Source organism: Mustela putorius, unplaced genomic scaffold (genome assembly GCF_011764305.1).
Source record: "Mustela putorius furo isolate JIRA1106 unplaced genomic scaffold, ASM1176430v1.1 tig00003845_pilon_pilon_pilon, whole genome shotgun sequence".
Classification (NCBI taxonomy): Eukaryota; Metazoa; Chordata; class Mammalia; order Carnivora; family Mustelidae; genus Mustela; species Mustela putorius.
Window position 1 is genome coordinate 31,189,383 of NW_025421998.1, and position 24,957 is coordinate 31,214,339.

The following is a 24,957-nucleotide window of genomic DNA, read 5'->3' on the forward strand; positions in this document are numbered from 1 at the left end:
TCCAAACCACGGGAGGGAGTTAGGACAAAAGGAACCCTGCTCCTTTCCTGGGAGTCAAGTCCTGGGTCCGCTGAGAGCGCCGGACTGCCGCATTTTCTGGGCTGAGGACCTGGGAATAGGCTTTCGCCGTGGAAATATTAGCCGCTAAATCTAGAGATCCCAGCAGTTAAAGCTGGGCTCCCGACAACGATCTGCATTCCTCCCGGGTCTCTCCGGCGCCTCGCATCCCACAATCCCCATGCAAACTGCAACGCTGCTCCGCTGCATGCCCGCTGCCTGCGGCACGCGGGCTGCGAGCGCGAGCCCGGCGTCTTGACAGCTGCCCACGCGCCGGGGCGGTGCTCGAGCACCTTGCTTTTAAAAGCCGCGAGGCCGATCCCGCCCCCTGCGTGTCGCGATTGGCTCCAGGTGGACTGCGTTGACCTGATAGGTGCAGGGAGGGCGGGGCCGCGCGTGCGAGGCTCGTGGCCTCACCGCAGCAGTCGCGTCTGGGGCGCGAGTGGCGGCCGAAGGCAGGTGGTAGGGCGTGCGGACCGGCGGGCACGCGCGCGTGCTGGCAGCCGAGGTCCCTCGGGAAGCCGGGGAGCGCCGACACCGCCCCGCACGCTCCGCCTGGCGGCCGGCGGCGCGCGCGAGGGCGGGGGAGGTGCGTGCGTGTGTGCGCGTGAGTGTGTGTGTGAGTGTGTGTGTGTGTGTGTGTAGCTTGGGTGCGGAGCGTGAGCCGCCAGTGCCCGGGTACGAGTTCCCCCGCGGTCTTCCACACCCTCCGTCGGTCCCCGCTCCTTCCCCCCACGACTCGCCAGTGTCCCCACGGTAGCAAAACGAACAGGAGCATTGGGAAGCAGGTGTGGGGGGTGGGAGGGGTAGCAGCAGACAAAAGGGGCGCGGGGGTCAGCCCGCCATGGCCTCCCGGAGCCTGGGGGGCCTGAGCGGGAGCCGCGGCGGAGGCGGCGGCGGCGGCGGCGGCGGCAAGAAGAGCCTCAGCGCCCGCAATGCTGCGGTGGAGAGGAGGAACCTCATCACGGTGTGCAGGTACGGCGCGGCCCGCGGCTCGCGGCGACGGGAGGGGGCCGCCGGCGCCGAGGGCTGAGGGCGAGCGCGCGAGCCCCTGGGGGTCCCTCAGACCGGGGGGCCGTGCTGTGTCTGCCGCACCGGGCGTGTCCGCGGTCGCGAGAGCTCTGACAGGGGCCCGGGTCTGGGCACCGTGAGGCCCCGGACTTTCAGACAGTTTCAGGACCGGAGCCGGGCGAGGATCAGGCTTGGGGCGGGGCTGGGGGAGGATTTGTTTTGAATGTGTCTTCTCGTGTCAGAGTGAGAGAGGAGGACAGGAAGGAAAAGCTCTTTCATTGAGTGCCCATTAAGCTGTCAGCCACGTTTTGGCGAAGTCGTCGTTTCTGTGATTGCTTACCGTGTTGCCTCAAAATCGGAATGCATTTTGTTTTTGTTTTGGCTTGTTTACGTATGTAGCCAGTTATTTCATTCCCCCAGTATTGAATGTCTACTACAAGCCTGCCGTGTGTGTGTGTGTGTGTGTGTGTGTGTGTGTGTGTGTGTGTTTTCTCTCCACTTTTAAATTGCAGTGCTAGTGCAGTTTCTGCAGTTGTTATTCTCCAAGTGGGACTTGTGGAGGGTACTTAGTCTTCGTGTCAATGATTTATTCCAAGTCTCCCTTTCCTTAAAGGTTTTCTTTTCTTTAGTTTTTCAAAGATTTTATTTATTTATTTGACAGACAGAGATCACAAGTAAGCAGAGAGGCAGGTGGGGTTGGGGAGGGGAGCAGGCTACCTGCTGAACAGAGAGCAGGATGCAGGGCTTGATCCCAGGACCTTGGGATCATGACCTGAGCCCAAGGCAGAGGCTTTAACCCACTGAGCCACCCAGGCGCCCCTCTTTAAAGGTTTTCTGATTATAAATGTAGTATTCCTTTATTCTAGGAAATACACAAAGGTAAAGGGAATAATTAGGGTCTATATTTGGAAATAACTGATTTTTCACCAAACACCTCAACAGCAACCATTGGTAATCCTCTAAGAGTTAAAAAATGACACCTTTCCCTCCTTTTCAATTTCTGTGTATTTCTAGTGTAAAAATGTATCAAGCATCTGACAGAGCATACAAATACTTATGCTGGGACCTCTATTCAATAACTTTGAGCGACTTTTTGTTTTTTTAACCTGGACTATTACAGATGTTTGCCTACATAGCAGGAAGGCTGCCTCACTAACTGTATGGCACTTTGAGCTGTAAACAGTAAAGTAATGTGGACTTGGTTAAATTTACCATTTGTGCTGTCTAGGATACAACCTTTGAGGAAGACAGGTATTCAATTTTTTTAAATCCAGGCAAATTTTTTTTAAGTTAGGAAATTAGAACAATATGCAAGGCTAATGTATTTTACATATATATTTTTTTTTTTTTTTTACATTTTTTTTTTTTAAATTTTTTATAAACATATATTTTTATCCCCAGGGGTAAAGATTATTACTTGATTTTTTAAAAAGATGACTATCTTAAGCAGGATCCAACATTCTTGTGGTAATGTGTTTCATAAAAGCTCCCTCAGAGTTAAACTTTACAGTGCAGTTTTTTGCTCAGTTGTTTTTTTTTTTTCTTTCTTTCTTTTCTAAAAGTAATTCTTCATACTATAGCATCCAGTGCTCAGTAAATATTTATTGATTGAATAATTTCAGTGGTGGTTACTCTTTCTTTTGCCTCTCCGTTTTTGTCCTGGCTGATTTTAAGTTACTTGATGTTCATCTGCTCCCTCATCAGAGGAAGGCCAGAAGAAAGGACTTGTACCTCAATTTTATTTAAATAACATTTTAAGTTATATTTAAGACATATCAGTCATATCACACTGATTTGTGTGGACAGCTGTCCAGGCTTGCTGTATTTTCATTAATTTTACTCGCATGATTATTGTTTTCTATTGCAAAAAGAATATAAGTGCTGACCTCAGTTATAATTTACACATAAATATAGTGTTGTAGCTAAAATAGATTTCAATGTTTGGCTTAGATTTCAACTAGTGTATTTATACGGATTTACTACTAAGGCTGTTCTTCACATCTGAAGAGTTGATGGTTTATATAAATTATCATCCTCCTTAATAATAATGGGAACTGTTTGATAGGCTTTGTCTAAAAGGCTTTTACTTTTTGGGGAAAAAAGTCATTCGAGGCCATTTGGATGTTTTAAGTAGCTCTGCCTCAACAAATCAATATTTATGCATTTATGTTTCTTTGCCTTTCAAAGTTACCAAAGTGTGGTATCTCACCCTTGTCTCTTAATGAACTCATTTTTAAATTTTTATATATTAAGTAGAGGTGATTTGATATTTAAGTTGTGAAGAAGTTGGTTTAGAGTTTGAGTTCTAAATTTACTTTGTTGTTTAGTTCTATGTCCTTTAACAAGCCATGCAAGCATTTCATTATCTAGTTTTCAGATCTGTAAAATCATCTTAGCCTAGATCATTAGTAACCTTCAATAACAGCCTTAAAACTAATGATAGATTGCAAATAAAATGTGTTGATACTTTATTTTGAATTTCTCCAAATATGAGCAGGGTAATGGTAGACATATGTTTAATGGCAGCTAGATCAGGTATGTGCATTTTTCTCTCTAAACAAAAACATTTTGAACTGTGCCTTCCATTTTATGTTCCTCCACTGATATTCTAGAAAACTTGTGAACAGTTTACCAAAGCAAATCAAAACAAAATGCTCCCCCTATCACCACATATCATTCCACTGTATCTATATTATTTATACGATAATGCTTTTCTTTACCCCTTAAACAACTTAGACATATTCTCAGCTGAGTTTTAAAGCTTTATTATGTAACTAAGCAATTCTTTAGGTTTAAAGCCTTGCACACGAACAGTATTGTTATGGTGTGGAGTTTTTGAAGTGGGTTGCTGGGTTAGGTAAGATAGGACGTGAATTGAATTTAATTTCTATTCATTGTGATTGTGTATGTAATTATTTCATCTCTTATTTTTGTTCTACTGAAAATTTATGCATTGTAGCCTTTAAAATACTTGTATGGTACTTAGTACTATCTTATCATCCTTTTTTTTTTTTTACAGATCGTGGTGGAGAGAAACTAGGTAATTTGAGGCCTCTAAATATTCCATGCTCAACTCCAGAATAATCATAGGCTGATTTTGGCTCTGTGTACCAACTAGCATTTCCCTTGCATATTCTTTACCATTTAGAACTTTGAAAAATTAATTTTTTAAAGTCCTACAGGTTTTTTTTTTTAATTTCTATTTTTCATCCATAGAAAACCAGACACATTAGTCGTTTTTTTCTGTCATTTTATGCTTCATGTTTTATTGAAAAACTTACATATTCTTTTTATTTTACTTCTGTTGGCAAAGAGAATTAAAATGGAAAGTCTCTTTCTGTAGGTTAACATCATTTTATGAGAAAGTTATTTAAGTATTCAGTTTATATATGCATAAACAGATTTTAATATAAAATTTATTAAACTTTTACCTAATACCTTAAGAGAAACTCCTCACACAGTCATAATTTTCCTGTCTTGTGGATAGAAAGGATTAACAAGAACCACTTAGGGAGAAAGTGTGATGACTGGAGACAAACGATGGTTTTCAAAATTCAAGTACTTCTAATAAGATGTACATACTTATTCTTGGTTTTCTGTAGGTGAAGATATTATTTCATAATTTGAATCTTATTTCAAGTAACAGTAGGGCCTTATTTTTCCAGTGTAGTCAGGGAATGAGGTGCTTATCTTTTCCATGTTATAAATGTTTGAGTTAAGCTTAAAATTCTCCCATCAACTATAGTGTTCTACCCAGCATTGGTTGTGGATTGCAGTCTTCCGTATAACTGAAGTTTAGAATTTAAGTGTTTAAATCTAAGCCAAAATAAATATTAATATTTAAAACATTTTGGGAGAATCACTTTTAAAAATGTACTACACAATTTCCCTATCTTCTTTAAAAAGACTCTCTAAAGAGTAATAGAATCTTTATTGAAGAATTCACTCTGAATCTCTTTCTGTGAATATGTGCAGTGGCTGCCCTTGAGGACTCTTGAGATATAGAGCTTTTTGCGACATAGCCCTAAGAAGCTTGTGTGTTTGAGGTTTTTTCCTCTGCGTTTGCATTCTGCTATTGCTTCCTACCAAGTTATCTGTTATTACAACTCTGCCTGTTTCTAGCAGCTCTTTCCTTTGTGCTTCCTATCTTCACATACTTATTAGAATTGGCTGTGAACTAGGAAAGCAAATAAGTAAATTTGTCATGTGTTTAAAAAAAAAAAAAAAAGGCAGCCAGAGGCCTCAGTTAAGTAAGCGAGCTTTAGCACTCTGAACTCAACAATCTAGTTGATGAATAATCAGAAAAAATGTCTCTAGCTCTGTTTAAACATGGTGGGTGAACTCCAGATACATAAAATGTTAGTGTGATTGGCAAGATAATCCTTTAAAGAACTTCAAATTGAGGGACTTACTTTCCTAGTAACTATTTGCTTGAGTATGCCTCATGAGACTCCTCATACCTTGGCTAAAGTGATTATATTTTTGGCTAACGCTCTTTTAGTCATGTTCTGTGTAGCAAAACTTTGGGTTTGGTCTTTGATCAACATTTTTAGTTGTATTCTTTTGGAGAAGGTTCAGTATCATTTCTGAGGATTGTTAAGAGCCCTGATAGGTATTGGTGACAGAGGTAGCATGATCATCTTTTCAGCTATTAGTCCTGGATAAAATTCACAGCATGTATAGGTCATTATCTCTTTTCTTAGCTAAAATGAGTTCATACTCAGGGAAATAGCTGTCCTCCACATATGTAACTTTTCCTGCTTATCTTAACTTCCCTGCTTATCTTAACTCATTGCTGATTGATAAATGTCAGAAGCTCTGTTGAAAGATTGGATATTCAAGGGGGAATATGTGAAGCTTATCCGCTCATGTGTTCAGTCTTACAAGTTTAGAAGATCTGTATCTGAGTTGGTCCAAATATCAGAAAGCAACTGGGTATGTAGACAGCATTGCTTCACACAATCCTGTCACCACTTGCTTTTTCACAATTGTGCATTGGTAAGATTCCATCGGCCTATATTGTGTGTCATCAGAAGAAACAGTCACAGAAGGTCTTGAAGTTGTCAAGAACATTGTTTATTATGTCAAGAAGTGTCTTCTTTTTGTTAAGATTTCTATGAGAAATAGCTGTCTTATTTTAGTGCCAAGAATTGTATCTCTAGGCAGTTGGTTTATTTATATCTACTGGACACAAATGTGTAACTGACAACTTCTTTTTTCTTGTAAGCCTTAGAAATTTTAGTGTTAAATCTGTGGCCAAGCTCTAAAAGACACGTAGAACATGGGAGTATTGCATTTAGCATTATTCTTAGCTCACTTTGCTTTCACATTTTTCGTATAAATTATTATTGACTTATAATCTGCATACAGAAAGTGCACATAGCATAAGTGTACAGCTCAGTGAATTTTTGTGAAGAGGATGCTACTTTGTAACTAGCAATAAGGTCAAGAAAAAGTGTATTACCCTTCATATACTTAAATAGTCTTAAATTTTTCTCAAAAATATTTGTAGTTGTGAAAATATATATATGTCCCTTTCTAAACTTATTCTTTTATGTTTTTATATGGTAACAGATCACTAAATTTTTTAAATTTTCTTTTTTTGCTGGTATATAGACATAAAATCAACCTTTTAAAATATTTGTCTTGTAATGTAGTAATCTTACCAGATTTACTTATTAATTCTAACAGATTTTCTGCCATTTTTTATTTTTTTAAACTTTGAATACAGTCATTTTATCTGCTTGTTTAAAAGTTCATGCCTTTGTTTTCTTCTGTTACTGCACTGGATAACCACAGTATTGCAGAAAATACTAAAAATTTTGCCATGGGGTAAATGTTTGCAATCAAATGTTTTTTTCTATCAAAATATACATAATTTCTCTTCCTTTTTTTCTGGTTATGTAGTGAATCATATTGATTGACTTTTGAAGGTTAAACTATTCCGGAACAAAAACACTTCATTGTGTTGTATTATCTTTTATACTTATCTTTGCATTCGATGAGTTAATATTCCATTTGGGATTTTCACCTGTACAAGGAAGAGATTTATCTGTAATTGTTCTTTCTTACAGTGTCCTTGTTTAGTTTTGTCACTAAGATGATCTGACATTATAAAGCAAGTTGGGAAATATTCTTCAGCAGAAGAACTAGTATAGCATTAGAATAATATTTCTTTCTTAAACTTTTTAAAGAATTCACCAGGGAAGAAATCTGAACTGCTAATTGTCTTTGTAGGAAGTCTTTTTAGTAACAGATTCAATTTATTTAATAGACACTGTACAACTCATATTTCCTGTTTCTTCTCAAATCAGGCTTCAGTGAGTTTTTTGTATATATTACCAAATTTATTCTTAAGATCTTTCAAATCTCTTCATATCACTTTATTGTTTAAAAAAGCTATAGTGGGTTTCCATTTTCTTTCGTGATACTGCTAATTTCTGTTTTTTTCATGTTTTTGCTTGCTAGGAGTTTATGAATTTTATGTATCTTTTCAAAAGTCTGCTTTTGGCTTTGTTAGTTTTCTCTGCCATGTATTTATTTCTTAATTCATGGGTTTCTTTATTATTTCCTTGACTCTAAGTTCCTGTTTTTCTTTTTTTTTCTAATTTCTTGAGATTGGAATTTAGATCATTGTTTTTAGGCCTTTCTTCTTTTCTAATATATGCCTTTTAAATCTAGAGATGCCCTTATTTGGCATTACTTTGGGATTGCTCACAAGATTTGAAATGTTGTATCTTTACTATTAATTAGATTAAAATGTTTTCTAATTTCTGTTGGGATTTCTTTAACTCAAGGGTTATTTAAAAATTTATTATTTAACTTTCAAATAGTGAAGGATTTTCTAGTTATTTTTAGATACCGATTTTTAACTTAATTCCACTATACTTATAGAGAACATACTCTGAAAGACTTCAAACATTTGAGATTTTGTTTATGCTTGCTTTATAATATAGTATATGGTTAATTTTTATATTTCATGTGTGTTTGAAAAATATATATAATCTGTCATTGATTGCATGTTCTATGTTAATTGTATCTAAGTATGTTAATTGTGCTTTCCGTATATTCTTTATCCCGTACTAGTTTTTTATATGCTTAGTCTAATTTTGTGAGAGATATGTTAAGGTCTGTCTCTGAGTATACTTTTGTCTATTTCCTCCTTTAGTTCTGTCATTTTTGCTGTCAATATTTTGTTGCTTTATTATTGGGTGTGCACAGATTTAGGATTGTGAGCTCTTAGGGCACCTGGGTCAGGCAGTTGGTTAAATATCCAACTCTTGATTTTGGCTCAGGCCGTGATCTCAGGCTCATGAGATCAAGTCCTGCATCCAGCTCTGCTTCAGATTCTCTCTCCCTCTGCCCCTTCTGCTCATATTCTCTCTCAAAAAAATAAATAAATCTTATTGTGACTTCTTCCTAGGGGTTGGATTCCTTTGTCACCATGAAATATCTTCCTTTAATACTGTTACTGTCTTAAAGTCTATTTTGTCTGCTATTAATAGAGTTAAAACAGCTTTCTTTCAGTTAATGTTTGTATGGTGTCTCTTTTTCCATCCTTAACTTTTAATCTTCTTGTCCTTAAATTTAAAGTGTCTCTAATAGGCAGGATAGAATTGAGTTTGGGATTTTATCTAGTCTTTTATGTAGAGTATTTAGCCCATTTATATTTAATGTTATTGTATTTGGGTTTATAGCTACCATTTTTCTCTTTGTTTTATATTGACATTTTTCTCTTTCCTTGTCTTCTTATAGATCCGTATTTTTTTTTAATTCCACTATTCTAGTTTTTCTCTCAGTGAACTTGGTAGTCATATTTTTTTTTCTTATTTTGTATTTATGTTAGGTTCCCATTCTTTTGGCAATTACTCTTGATTTATCACAGTGTAATATAAATTTAATTAATTTATTCCTTCTCATCCTATACACTTTGTCTATATATATTTTAAATTCTGCAAGAATCTTATTGCTATATTTATACTTGATATTCAGTTAATACACATTTGTATTTACCTGCATATTTACCCTTGCCATTGCTCTTCCATTAGGTTTGGAAAAATTTGGGCTATTATCTTTTTATGCTCCAGTTACATGTATGTTAAATTTTACCAGGGCCTACTTGCCTTAGGTTTTTCCTTTTCTGTATCTTCTCTTCTTTATTCTCTTTCTGCTTCAGTTTGTATATTTTCTATTGACTTCTTTTCCTTTTCATTAATCTTGTTCTACTGTTTCTCATCTACTGAGTAAATTAAATGAGTTTTTAATTTTAGATAGTTCTAGAATTTTGATTCAATTCTTTTAAAATAGACTCTAAATCTCTTATAAAAATATGTATCTTTTTATCTATATCCATCTTTTCCTGTCTTCCCTAGGTCATATTAATTATAGTTATCCTAAAGTTTTCATCTCTAATTTAGAATATTTATATCATCTTACATCTCTTTTGAGTTTTCTTTCTTCCTGTCTTTGTCATGTGGTCTTACTTTTTTGGCATATCTAGATTTATTTTATTGAATGCCAGATAGTATGAAATTTTTTCAGCACTTTTGTTCTTTAAGTTCTATTACACTTACCCTTTGTCAACCATTATGTCAAAAGTATTCATCAGAACATAACATAAAGTAGGAAAAGACCACAGAAGAGTAAACAGGTGGAGTGCATCTGTCAATTTGAAGAAAACATGGTCAAGAGCATACTAGGGCCCATGGCTCATAATACAGGGTAGTGCTCACTTTCTTTACTAATGTTATCTTCTTCTGGAAGCTAGAGTGGTAGATGATCACGTTCATCTAGTCAGGGATGTGCCAAATCCAGGCTGGATTTCAACCCTGGTAAGTCTTGCTCAGCCTTTCATTTGCCCCTGACCATCCACAGTTTTAAACATAGATTAGGTATATTTTTCAGCACCCTTTCTCCAATAGTCCTAAACTATTACTTTGTTTTCTGGAACTATCAAATGCTATATTCTGTTAACCAGAGGCTTTCTGATTAGGATTTTAGTCTTCTGATGACAAGAAGGTGTTTGAGGTCTTCCCAGGTCTCCTTCAAAAGCTTTCCTGGTGTTTCTGTTCCTAGCAGCCTTCTGTGGGAGTTAGCCCTGCCACACTCAGAACTAGCAGACACTCCTGGGTAAAAGCAACTATAGCAGTGCACTGATTTTTGGCTTTCTTCTTTCTGGAGTCTTAAACTTCTCTAATTCCTACTGTTTCAGCCACTCTTCGCAGGTTTCAAACATATGATTCCTGTAATTCCTCCCAGTTTTTCTAGCTGTACTCCGTACATGAGTCTACCACCATTTATTCCATCTTGCTTAGTCTGTTCCCACATTTTTCATCTTCCCCAATTTTAATTTATGCAACCAACTGATGGTATTTTATATGCCCTCATAAGCAATCTGAAGTCTTATCTGGAATAGGTTACATAAATAAATATAGCACCAATTATGCTTAAATCTAGTTATCTTTTTTGTCTTTTACTAGAATGTGAATTTCTCAAACACTGGAATCTGTTTACTCAGCATCTAGTTTATTTCCAGCATTTAGTGCATGGTAGGCATGTTTATCAAATGAGGTAGCTATAACTAGTGAAGAATAATAGCAGTGGATGACATTTCCAAAATAAGGTTGAAGGTTGAATTAGGAAATCATCATCACTTATTTTTTAAAAGTCACTCCAATGATTACTCAGAGGAGTTTTAAATGTCTAATAGTTTCAGCAGTAGAATTTGCTTTCTTCTGAATGGAGTTATGCTAATTGAATTTAATGTGGAAATAGAAAAAAATTCATCTCTTCCAGTGTTCGAATAATAGTTTTTTTAAAAAGGTGAGGCTGAGCTAAACAAATTTTTATTAAGTATTTCCTTACCAAAGCATCTACTCTAATTTTCAAGTCTATAGAGCTTATTTCACAAAAATGGGTAAAAGATATAAAATGCATACTGTTTTGAAAATATTGTCTAAAAGAAAATGCTCAAAATGCACACATTTTTTTGCCTTAAATAAAATCACATTGTCCATTTTTTCCGGTAATGGTGATTGTCCTTATAAGAGGTAACAGTATCCCCCATATATTCAAATTTAACATTTGATTTTGAAATTTTTAATTTCTCTTAGTACATTCACTTAAAAATTAACACATCTTTTGTATTCTGGATGAAGTCTCAAAATTAATATTAAAATGTAAGTAAAGGGATACCTGGGTGCCTCAGTTGGTTAAGTGTCTGTCTTTGGCTCAGGTCATGATTGCAGAATCCTGGGACTAAGACCTGTATCAGGCTTCTTGCTTTGTGGGGATCCTGCTTCTCCCTCTCTCTGCTCTGCCTACAGCTCCCCCTGCTTGTGCTCTCTTTCTGTTTCTAACAAATAAATAAATAAATAAAAACTTTATATATAAATAAATAAATAAATAAAGACTTTATATATAAATAAAAACTTTGTGTATATATATATATAAATAAAAACTTTGTGTATATATATATAAAGTTTTTATTTATTTATTCCTATATATGTATACACACATATGTGTGTGTATATGATACATATATACATACAGGTATACATACATGTATGTACAAATTTTAATAAAATTAAAAACACGAAATAACTGTGTTTAACATCTGATGAAGATACATTAATTTATTTCATGCATGCAGAATATGCTTTTTGGAGGAAAAATGCTAGATGAGCATTTATGACTAGTAATGAAAATTCTTTAATCTGCTCTTCATATATGAAGCAATTTCTATTTCAATCAGATTTATTTTATATTTAAACCTAACATTGCTAGAATTCAAACCCAAATATATCTGGTTTCAAAATACATTGTGCTTTCCTCTTAGGTGCTTCCTTCAGTGTATCTGGCTACATATGAACTGGTTCTAAATCGTGCATGGGTATATATGTTTGTATTTGAGCCATATAATCAGAACATAGGAACCATCATTTTCTTAGCATTTCTGATATTCATAAACCATGACTGCTTCCTGTTAAGTCCTTTAGAAGATGAGTTTACACATAGACACTTGAAATTCTTGCCTCTTTTTTCTGTGTTTAGATGTTATTCAGTGAAATACTGATGCTCTAAAAAGAAAGAGTATGTGCTAACATTTAGTAATTTTTGTGTAAGTTGAAAAATCCTTTATGTATGGTATCTCTTCTAATCATCACAATAATTTGGTAATTGATTACTGAGGAAACTGAGGTTCAGAGAGGTTAAGTGTCTTGACAGGAATGGATAATAGCACAGACAGGTCTGAATGTAGGGCCTTCTGATATTAAAGCCCCCGTTCTTTCTATTGCTGTATTGCTGCTGTGAATATCTAGTTTACTGATGTTAAAATGTGTTTCTTGAATATTCTTGTTTGTTATTGGATAAAGAGCATTTGGATTCCAGAAGAATAAGTGGTCCAAGGGTATAAAGTATTCTTCATTAAAATGATTTTAATTGGGAGTTATTTCATATAAGAGATTTAATAAGTTAATTTGTGTTAAGATGGGAAGTTTTCTTGGTTTATTAGCTTTCTAATTTTAGATGTTTGTTTGTTTTTTGTTATTTTTTGGAAAATTTTGTCTTGCCCCCCCCCCTTTTTTTTAATATAGTGCATCTAATGTTATTTCTTATGTTGGGCAATCTGTTGTCATTAGTCTGCTTCTATAGTAATACAAGATGTTAATTATTTAGTATCTCATTCTTAAAATACTTAGATTAACAATTCTCTTTAAAAGAACTTTTGTCAACATATAGTACATTATTAGTTTTTGATGCAGTGTGTTGGCTAACTGAACATAATAAAAATAAATAAATTATTGAAGAAATAAAATCGTGCACTTCACAGGTGCTTAATAAAATAAATAAATAAAAGTACAGAGAGGAAAAATATCTTAAAATACACTTTTCTGGGGCGCCTGAGTGGCTCAGTGGGTTAGAGCCTCTGCCTTTGGCTCGGGTCATGGTCCTGGGGTCCTGAGATCGAACCCCACATTGGGCTCTCTGCTTGGTGGGGAGCCTGCTTCCTTTCTCTCTCTACCTGCCTCTCTCTGTCTGTCAAATAAATGAATAAAATCCTTTAAAAAAAATTAAAAAAAATAAAATACACTTATCTCTCTCCTTTTAATTTTTATATAGGGTAAAGTTTTTTAAAATAGTCAAGACTATTGTCTTGTCTAAGTGATAGACTTAGGCTACCATTTCAGATAAATTGATTGGGACTTTTTTTTTCCTGTGTTCCACTGGCAACAGTTTGGATTTGGTCTGTGACAGTAGTTGTAGACTCCTGCTAAAAGGAATTCTGTAATTTTGGTGTGAAATAGTGGTAAGAATTTTATTGCAAGATTTAGATAGTTATGTTCTACTTAAAAATACAAATTATGAATTACTTATCTGAAATCCTTTTCATTTTGAAATGTGATGATTCTAGATGCTTTTATGTACTTTTGTTATCTTCAGATACAATTCTTTGGTGAAGAGATTTAATGGTATAAGTAAGAAAATCTGTTTTGTGTGACATTTATGGTTTGTTGTTTTTTTTTTTTTTTTTTTTTGTAAGAGGGATAGAGAGTGGCAAGGGGTGGGGGGAGTACAGAGGAAAGAGGAGAGAGGGAATCCTAAGCAGGCTCTACAACCATTGCACAACCCTGAGACTATGACCTGAGCCCAAATTGGGTCAAACGTTCAACCAACTGAGCCACCCAGGCATCCTGAAATTTATGGTATTTGAAGCATGTTTGCTTATTGTAAGGGGATAGGAATGTATTTTTTCCTACTGGATCATTATGCATGTATGTGAATATACATGTATATATAACTAATGCAGAGCCTCAAATACTAAAGGCAGTTCTACTTTTTAACAGTTTCTTTCCAGTAATGTAGAAATTTAAGAGAGTACTAATTTTATATTTTGTTTTCACATTTTTACTTTTTAATTATTTATGGTTAAATTGTGTACAAATCTATGACTCATGGGAGGAATTAGTTTAATGTACTGTAATGAAAATCTTTTAAACATAGTTTGGGTAACTATCTCATTTTTGCCGGTATGTCGCCAAAGAGAAGACGGTAGTTTGTGCTTTCTTAGGTTCGACGGTTTTATTTACAATCATTCTTTCCTATTTCTGACCTAACAAAAATTTTCTTTGGGCATTGAAAGGAAAAGAGAATCTGTGCCTCAGGGGTGCCTGTGTGGCTCAGTGGGTTAAGCCTCCACCTTTGGCTCAGGTCATGATCTCAGGGTCCTGGAATCAAGGCCCTCCTCAGGCTCTCTGCAAAGCAAGGAGCCTGCTTGCCCCTCTCTCTCTGCCTGCCTCTCTGCCTACTTGTGATCTCTGTCTTTGTCAGATAAATAAATAAAATCTTAAAAAAAACAACTGTGCTTCATTATATGACCCTTTTATGTACATTTTTGAATTTTTAATTCTTATGTAAAAGCTGTTACTTAGACTTGGATTTGGTATTTTTAGACATTCATCAAATTGTCATTTCATTATTTTAAAATCAGTCCTTTTCAGGAAATAGATGACTAATATTAATGTCATCATTTATCAGGAAATAGCTCAGCATCTGTGTTATATTTTTTTAGATGTATTGAAATTCTTTTTACAGGTTTGGTTTTTATAGCACATCTTAGCTAGTTACTGTGTTATGGAGGAAAAGATTCTTATTATTTTGGCATAATGGAGCTAGCTACATAATTCTAGCGAAATAAGTGTTGAGTGGGAAGACTTGGCTAGCTAGAAGTAAAACATGGATTCTGAGGAACTGAGTTACCTTCTGAAATTTTGATTTGTGTTGGTAGGAAGAGAATAGGATATAAATGATGAAGCAAAGGCAGGAAACATTATTTTTTTTCCTTATCAACCTTGATGTAATAGAGTATTTAAAATGCTTTCTCACCCTTAAATATCTTCATGCTTGGAAATACCAGAACTTGTGTCTAAAGGTATGCTTTAGGATATCTGGACTTTGTTTTTATTTTTATTCAGTTGTTGGATTAAAAGTAATTTAGTGTTCTGAGATTTACCACCCTAGGTTTTCATCAGGCAAATAGTGTCTTCTGTAGGAATACAAGCTACTGATAAGATAATAAAAAGATGCATATATTTTATTGACAACTGATGTGTGTATGGCTCTTGGTGCTTCAAATATATATGTATTAATATCCATGGTCTATCTTCCCATTATAATTTACAATGTGGATAATTTGTTGTATTATTTCTAGAAGATAATAGTGACAAAAATCTTATCAAATTTTTATTGGTAGAAATTGAATATCCAGGGGCACCTGGCTGGCTCAGATGGTTAAGCATCTGCCTTCAGCTTGGGTCATGATCCCAGAGTCCTGGGATGGAGCTCACATCAGCTCCCTACTCAGCAGGAGCCTGCTTCCCCCTCTCCCTCTGTCTGCTGCTCCCCCCCAACCCTTGAACACTCTTTCTCTGTCAAACAAACTGAATATTTAAACATAGCTCTTTTTATTAAAGATTTTATTTATTTGACAGAAAGAGATCACAAGTAGGCAGAGAGGCAGGCAGAGAAAGAGGGGAGAAGCAGGCTCCCCGCTGAGCAGAGAGCCTGATGCGGGGCTCTACTCCAGGACCTTGGGATCATGACCTGAGCTGAAGGCAGAGGTTTTAACCCACTGAGCCACCCAGGTGTCCCCAAACATAGCTCTTTTTGATGAAATAAGTACTGTGTTATTTTTAAGTAAAAATTTCTGTTCATTTTGCTGATACGCATTACAGTCTTAAATGCCACATTTTATTTATTTATTTATTTAAGAGATTTTATTTTTTTATTTGACAGAGTCAGCCAGAGAGGGAACACAAGCAGGGAGATTTAGGGAGGGAGAAGCAGGCTCCCTGCTGAGCAGGGAGCCCAATGCTGGGACTCCATCCCAGGACCATGGGATCATGACCTGAGCTGAATTAACAACTGAGCCACCCAGGCGCCCCATAATGTTCCAAAGTTTCCTTTTATTTAGGTCAAAATCCAGACTAGGGGTTTCGTTTATTCATTTTAGGAACATTTTCAATCTCTTACTGAATAAGAACATTGTACTTATTTGTTCTTATTAAAAGTTTGCTAAGGATTGGCAGAATTTTCCCCTATATTATCAATGAGATGGGCATAAGAACAAAAACAAGTTTTCAAGTTTCTCTTTAACCTGGTTTATCTGTTTATCCTCTTTTTGTTTCTATTCATTTACTCATGCATTGCTTCTGATGTTTATCTAACTTGACTATCTTTTAGGTACCAGAGACCACTTCAGTGTTACTTCTTTCTTAGCTGTTCTTACTTTTTCTGTACATAATGGCTTCTGCCTTTGAGTCCCAGTTGTAGTTATAGATAGTCGTATGTACTGAACATTAATCCACCTAGGTAAATGTTATTTGTCCTGAACAAAGAAGGTTGAAAATTATTTGAATAATTATTTTCTCAGTGCTCTCAAGAATATATAATTACTACTATTCTGGTTACCTAAGAGAAATGTTATTTCATTACATACAAAAAATGCCTTAGGTAGTAGTTCTCAAAGTATACTCCCAGACCCTCACCTCTTCAGAGGTCCAAAGGTCAGAAATTATTTTCTTAACAGTTCTAAGAAAGTATCTGCCTTTTTGTTCCCATTCTTTAACAAGTCTGTAGTGTTTTTCAGAGGCTGCTTGGTGTATAATACTAAAGTAGACTGACCACAGAAGCAGATGGGAGGATTTATTCTCTTCTGTTCAACACATTAAAGATATTTGCAAAGAGCTACAACAGTGCTATTCTGGCTAATTTTTTCTTGTTTTGGAAAAGATATATTTTATACATTATTTATGCTAACATGCAATGAATTGTTCTGTTTGTAATTAATAAATGGGGCAGTCCTCAATTTGTGCAGTTCTACTATGTACTGTTTCAGTTACTACAATTTGTTTACTACCAGCCTATACCAACACAGTTTGAGTTTGACTACCATGGTTCTTTAACTGTGAGTAATTGCTTAAGATGAGATTTGTTGTTGGCACCATAGTCTACAACTCAGTGTGTTAATAACATATGCACACCACAATCAGTGACCACTCACATCATTTGTTTCTAAGTCTGCCTAGCACTGGTCACTCTGCATGTGTTATTAGTTCATGCACAGAAATCAAAACATGTAATTGTATAGCTTCCTTATGTCTTGGTGATAAACCCACATGATGTTTTACAAAATAAGGGTAATTAAAAGAGTGAATTGTCCAACAGAGATGAAAATGTGTTAAAGAAACGAAAGTGCTGACACTAGAAGTGAAATTTGAATTGAACTTAAGTGGAATTACAGAAGAAATAGTTAATCACAAGGGTGTCTTGAGTGGCACAGTTGGTTAAATGTTTTACTCTTGGTTTTGGCTCAGGTTGTGAACTCAGGGTCCTGAGATTGAGCCCCACATAGTCTGCTTCAGAGTCTCCCTCTCCCTCTACCCCTCCCGCTTTTGCTCTTTCTCTCTCAATTTCTCTAACATAAATAAGTAAATCTTAAAAAAAGAGAAAGAAAGAATTTGTTTATCATGGGAATATTGACATTTCTGCTATTCAAGGGAATTTAGGTAGAACGTAGTGAAGTTAAGTGTCATAACCACCGAGTGGTTATGACAAAAAGGAGGTCCCAGCAAAGTGGTACTGGCAAGCCACTTCACATTATAAGGCCTCCCTAAGATTTTCACAGTTGAAAATGCAAAAGGATAAAATGTTGGAAACTGGTCCACACTTAGAAAGGAATAATTTGCCAAAGCATAGAAAATACACTCACTCCATATTTTTAAGTTATCCAGTAAGAATGCAAACTACTGTTGGTAATTTTTTTTTTACAAAGAAAACTCCTTAAATTCTCAGTATTTCTAATATTTTAAATTATAGTGTACTACATAAATGTTTTACTACTTTTTTTCATTTCCCTACACATTATAACTGGAGACAAAGAGAATTTTTAGTGTAGTGTTTTTAGATGTAATCATATAAAAAGATCTCTTTATATTACCCTTTATATTTATTTCTATTTTCTGTCCTGATTGGATAGTATAAACCAACAAGACTAAAACCTAAGAAGTAGTTTGTATTCCTTTATCTCCCTCATAGTTTACATTTCTAATTGCTTAAAAATGTCATAGTTTGCCCTATTTCTTCCTTCCTCACTGATTGTCCTTCCGTAGGCACTCATTTTTCACCCTTCGTAGGGTATGACTATAAAGGCATGGCATGAAGCAATTGCTTGAGATGACAGAACTGTTTTGTATCCCAGCTTTGATGCTGGTGACATGAATGTGGTTACATGTAAACAATCATAAACTTTTTCTTTTGTCTTGCCATGGTATTGGCATGTAAATATTTCTTTCCTATTCTTTCATAATAGAGCTTACATATAAATCAAGTAGTTACTGACAAGGGATCCTCTCTGCTGAAGCTGAGGAAATTTTAAATGTGCAGAAGATATGTTTCCACACATTTATAGTCACCCTGAAGGAATTTATATTCTAGTAAGATAGATACTACAGATAACAACAGTAAGATAAACTGGAATGGTCTCTTACGGGGCCCTACAAACAAAATGCTCGTGCTAGGAACATACAGGAGATAATTTTTCATTGAAGAGGTGGCGTTTGAGCTGAGTCTTGGAAAACACATTGATTATGACAGTCAAAAACAGAGACAAGGGATGTTCTGATAAGAAGGAAAAATACAGCACACTTTACAGATTTGTAATTTTTCCTTTTTATGAAGCTCAGAAAAACTTTGGATCTACACCTCATGCATACTTGCATCCTGTTTCATTCAATTTTGTGCTCTAAAACTCTTAAAAGCGTTTGGGTCAGACACTTAAATTTCTTATTAGCTATAGGGTAGCTTTTGAGTTTTTGGATTTAATAATTAAGGTCATTTTCAAATTCTGATTTTAATGTCTGTGAAGACCATGAGCTACTCCTAAGTCTTACTGTGTTCGATAGATAGGAAGTATGTAACTGAAAGACTAGTGTCTGTGTAAAATTTTCTATTCACAGAGAAAGTTTGAATAAGTAGAGTTTTCAGTATACATAATACTTATGAAGTATCTTTATAATACTTTATAATACTTCTTTCCATTTTTCCTACTTAGGTGAATGAATTAACTCTTTCTTTCCCAGGTTTTCTGTGAAGACCCTGATTGATCGGTCCTGCTTTGAGACAATTGATGATTCCTCTCCTGAATTTAACAATTTTGCAGCTATTTTGGAACAGATTCTAAGTCACCGGCTAAAAGGTAACAGAATCAATGTATTATTAGTCTCACAACAACTTTCTTTTTTATAAGCTTGAAATTTTAGAATCCATACAGTCTGGTATGATTTAGATAATAGCCATATTGCATCTTAAGAAACATAAAACTGATCTTAGAATGCCTAGTCTTTTGACCTATCCTTTGTCCCTGGAAATGAATTTCTGTTCTCCAATTTATGCCTGTTTCCAGGGTGTATTAAAAGTGTTGAATGCATTAAGTGTCAGATACATGGAGCAGAGTCACTTTCTTTAAGTAATTAAAATGAAAGCTTAAATTAAAAAGTAGCCCATCTTTGAAGGTTACTAGATGGTATTTTTAACTACCTTACAAAGAAGCATCCAGGCATGAAGTTTTTTGCTTAATCTCCACTTCATTAAACTTCAGAATCTTTAAAAAGCTTTTCACCATAAATAGTTAAAAGAGGTATGTAAAAAATGTGCTCAATTATGGTTTTAAAATAAATCAGTAAATATATTTACATTAGAAAGATAAATCTCTTAAACCTTAAAAGGTAAGATGGGAGCTGTGGTCTCTCAGATTTATGAAATACGTTTACTTTTAAAATACCTGTAAAATACAGATGATAACACGAAGAAATATTATGCAACATAACACTTAGAAGTAATAAATAATAACTTTATTACATTAATTCCATTACCTTGGTCTTCCTAAAGGAAACTTGATCATCAGATGTTTTCACTTAACTTTTTATTATCTTTACTATCCTAATGGTACAGTTTTAAATCAGTAGCCTGCTTTGGTAATATAACTTATTAGAATATCAAATTTAAGATAAAGGATAATTCTTTTCTGTGGTTTATGATGCTGAAAGCCTCAAGCTTTACTCCTAAATGTTTATATAAGTTGAGCAGTCCTCTGGACCTATATCAAAGGGTTGAATTTAATTACATAGGAAAAGAAAATCTGGATTCGGTCAGCCCTTTGCAATTTAAAATGAGGTCCATAAAATCACTGATGCTTTTCTGTTAAAAGTTTGTTATTTTTGCATTTAAAAAGTTACATTTTTATTTTTGCTGTCCTGTATTTCCTAAAATTTCTGCCATTAATGTTACCTTTTATAAGAAAGTAAGTTTTTATAAAAGCAAAGGATAGGAGAGTATTTTGACATATTGTTTGGGTTACTATATTGTGTGGTGTAATATTTAAAATTTTTACATATAAATTTATAATACATGATTAAAAAACACATGCAACACAGTAGAACTTGATATACTTTAATGTTTACAAATATTTTATCATAATACTTCAGTTCCTTTGATTGAGTATACCATTTAGCATATGATTTCCTCACAAAATACATAAGCAGCTATCAGAAGAAAACAGGCCATGTTGAGATATCCATGCAAAGTGACTGGGCAGGCTCATGACCACATACATGGACCCCTTCTGCACACTAGCCTGCTATCTTCTGAATCCTGCCTCAGCAAAGTCTAGATGATAGACCTTTGGAATTACTTAAGTGTCATTTCTGAGGAGCCAGTGAATTACCATGTTGAAAATGGAATCCCTGGTTGATTCATGGATAAGAATTCCACTAGTATGACTAAGACAGTAAGAATGATGAGACAATGAAATTTATATTACCTTGGGAGGAGTCAAGATGGCGGAGAAGTAGCAAGCTGAGACTGCTTCAGCTAGCCGGAGATCAGCTAGATAGCTTATCTAAAGATTGCAAACACCTGAAAATCCATCGGCAGATCGAAGAGAAGAAGAACAGCAATTCTGGAAACAGAAAATCAGCCACTTTCTGAAAGGTAGGACCGGCGGAGAAGTGAATCCAAAGCGACGGGAAGATAGACCCCGGGGGGAGGGGCCGGCTCCCGGCAAGCGGCGGAGCAACCGCGCACAAAATCAGGACTTTTAAAAGTCTGTTCCGCTGAGGGACATCGCTCCAGAGGCTAAACCGGGGCGAAGCCCACGCGGGGTCAGCGTGGCCTCAGGTCCCGCAGGGTCACAGAAGGATCGGGGGTGTCTGAGTGTCGCAGAGCTTGCGGGTATTGGAACGGGAAAGCCGGCTACAGAGACAGAGCCGACAGTAATCTCGCAGCTCGGTGTTACCTTGAACCGGTCGCAGGCTCGGTGAGCTCGGAGCGCGGCCGGAGGTCAGGCAGACGGGAGTAACTGGGCGCTGTTCTCTGAGGGCGCACTGAGGAGTGGGGCCCTGGGCTCTCGGCTCCTCCGGGCCGGAGACCAGGAGGCCGCCATTTGTATTCCCGTCCTCTGGAACTCTACGGAAAGCGCTCAGGGAACAAAAGCTCCTGAAAGCAAACCCGAGCGGATTACTCACCCCGGCCCCGGGTAAGGGCGGTGTAATTCCGCCTGGGGCAAAGACACTTGAGAATCACTACAACAGGCCCCTCCCCCAGAAGATCAACAAGAAATCCAGCCGAGACCAAGTTCACCTACCAAGGAGTGCGGTTTCAATACCAAGGAGAGCAGCAGAATTCCAGAGGAGGAGAAAGCCAAGCACGGAACTCATGGCTTTTTTCCTGTGATTTTTTTTAGTCTTGCAGTTAATTTAATTTTTTCTTTTTCATTTTTTTTTTTCTCGCCTTCGGGTAAAATTTTTTTTTTTTTTTAACTGTTACCTTTTTCTTTTTTAACGATTTTTTACTAGTTTATCTAATATATATATATATATTTTTTACATTTTTCTTAGGTGTTTTCTTTTTTAAAAATTCTTTTCTTTTCTTTTCTTTTTTTTTTTTTTTTTTTTTTTTTTTTTTTTCTCTTTTTTCTCTCTTCCTTTTTGAACCTCTTTTTTATCCCCTTTCTCCCCACTCACGATTTTGGATCTCTTCTAATTTGGTTAAAGCATATTTTCCTGGGGTTGTTGCCACCCCTTTTAGTATTTTACTTGCCCCTTCATTTACTCTTATCTGGACAAAATGACAAGACGTAAAAATTCAACACAAAAAAAAGAACAAGAGGCAGTACCGAAGGCTAGGGACCTAATCAATACAGACATCGGTAATATGTCAGATCTAGAGTTCAGAATGACAATTCTCAAGGTTCTAGCCGGGCTCGAAAAAGGCATGGAAGATATTAGAGAAACCCTCTCGAGAGATATAAAAGCCCTCTCTGGAGAAATAAAAAGAACTAAAATCTAACCAAGTTGAAATCAAAAAAGCTATTAATGAGGTGCAATCAAAAATGGAGGCTCTCGCTGCTAGGATAAATGAGGCAGAAGAAAGAATTAGTGATATAGAAGACCAAATGACAGAGAATAAAGAAGCTGATCAAAAGAGGGACAAACAGCTACTGGACCACGAGGGGAGAATTCGAGAGATAAGTGACACCATAAGACGAAACAACATTAGAATAATTGGGATTCCAGAAGAAGAAGAAAGTGAGAGGGGAGCAGAAGGTATACTGGAGAGAATTATTGGGGAGAATTTCCCCAATATGGCAAAGGGAACGAGCATCAAAATTCAGGAGGTTCAGAGAATGCCCCTCAAAATCAATAAGAATAGGCCCACACCCCGTCACCTAATAGTAAAATTTACAAGTCTCAATGACAAAGAGAAAATCCTGAAAGCAGCCCGGGAAAAGAAGTCTGTAACATACAATGGTAAAAATATTAGATTGGCAGCTGACTTATCCACAGAGACCTGGCAGGCCAGAAAGAGCTGGCATGATATTTTCAGAGCACTAAACGAGGGAAAAACATGCAGCCAAGAATACTATATCCAGCTAGGCTATCATTGAAAATAGAAGGAGAGATTAAAAGCTTCCAGGACAAACAACAACTGAAAGAATTTGCAAATACCAAACCAGCTCTACAGGAAATCTTGAAAGGGGTCCTCTAAGCAAAGAGAGAGCCTACAAGTGGTAGATCAGAAAGGAACAGAGACCATATACAGTAACAGTCACCTTACAGGCAATACAATGGCACTAAATTCATATCTCTCAATAGTTACCCTGAATGTGAATGGGCTAAATGCCCCTGTCAAAAGACACAGGGTATCAGAATGGATAAAAAAACAAAAACCCATCTATATGTTGCCTCCAAGAAACACATTTTAAGCCCGAAGACACCTCCAGATTTAAAGTGAGGGGGGGGGTGGAAAAGAATTTACCATGCTAATGGACATCAGAAGAAAGCAGGAGTGGCAATCCTTATATCAGATCAATTAGATTTTAAGCCAAAGACTATAATAAGAGATGAGGAAGGACACTATATCATACTCAAAGGGTCTGTCCAACAAGAATATTTAACAATTTTAAATATCTATGCCCCCAATGTGGGAGCAGCCAACTATATAAACCAATTAATAACAAAATCAAAGAAACACATCAACAATAATACAATGATAGTAGGGGACTTTAACACTCCCCTCACTGAAATGGACAGGTCATCCAAGCAAAAGATCAGCAAGGATATAAAGGCCTTAAATGACACACTGGACCAGATGGACATCACAGATATATTCAGAATATTTCATCCCAAAGCAACAGAATACACATTCTTCTCTAGTGCACATGGAACATTCTCCAGAATAGATCAACATCCTCGGTCCTAAATCAGGACTCAACCGGTATCAAAAGATTGGGATCATTCCCTGCATATTTTCAGACCACAATGCTCTAAAGCTAGAACTCAACCACAAAAGGAAGTTTGGAAAGAACCCAAATACATGGAGACTAAACAGTATCCTTCTAAAGAATGAATGGGTCAACCGGGAAATTAAAGAAGAATTGAAAAAATCATGGAAACAAATGATAATGAAAATACAACGGTTCAAAATCTGTGGGACACAACAAAGGCAGTCCTGAGAGGAAAATATATAGCGGTACAAGCCTTTCTCAAGAAACAAGAAAGGTCTCAGGTACACAACCTAACCCTACACCTAAAGGAGCTGGAGAAAGAACAAGAAAGAAACCCTAAGCCCAGCAGGAGAAGAGAAATCATAAAGATCAGAGCAGAAATCAAATGAAATAGAAAACCAAAAAAACAATAGAACAAATCAACGAAACTAGGAGCTGGTTCTTTGAAAGAATTAATAAAATTGATAAACCCCTGGCCCGACTTATCAAAAAGAAAAGAGAAAGGACCCAAATAAATAAAATCATGAATGAAAGAGGAGAGATCACAACTAACACCAAAGAAATACAAACTATTATAAGAACATACTATGAGCAACTCTACGGCAATAAATTTGACAATCTGGAAGAAATGGATGCATTCCTAGAAACATATAAACTACCACAACTGAACCAGGAAGAAATAGAAAGCCTGAACAGACCCATAACCAGTAAGGAGATTGAAACAGTCATTAAAAATCTCCAAACAAACAAAAGCCCAGGGCCAGACGGCTTCCCCGGGGGAATTTCTACCAAACATTTAAAGAAGAACTAATTCCTATTCTCCTGAAACTGTTTCCAAAAAATAGAAATGGAAGGAAAACTTCCAAACTCATTTTATGAGGCCCAGCATCACCTTGATCCCAAAACCAGACAAGGATCCACCAAAAAAGAGAGCTATAGACCGATATCCTTGATGAACACAGATGCGAAAATACTCAACAAAATACTAGCCAATAGGATTCAACAGTACATTAAAAAGATTATTCACCACGACCAAGTGGGATTTA

The 24,957-nt window shown here is 36.3% G+C and overlaps 1 protein-coding gene across 4 annotated transcripts in view; it reads left to right on the forward strand.

Annotated features, from left to right (window-relative positions):
• The first annotated feature begins 479 nt into the window (after positions 1 to 479).
• RUNDC3B (RUN domain containing 3B) overlaps positions 480 to 24,957 on the forward strand; it is a 143,568-nt gene continuing 119,090 nt past the window's right edge. For 2 of the 4 annotated variants that reach the window (XM_004739654.3, XM_004739658.3), the window contains exons 1-2: positions 480 to 1,032; positions 19,209 to 19,324. In XM_004739654.3, coding sequence (XP_004739711.1) covers positions 902 to 1,032; positions 19,209 to 19,324 — 247 coding nt within the window. In that variant the 5' untranslated portion in view covers positions 480 to 901. The remainder of the gene's footprint in view (positions 1,033 to 19,208; positions 19,325 to 24,957) is intronic. The other 2 variants (XM_004739655.3, XM_004739659.3) reach the window with 1 other exon arrangement.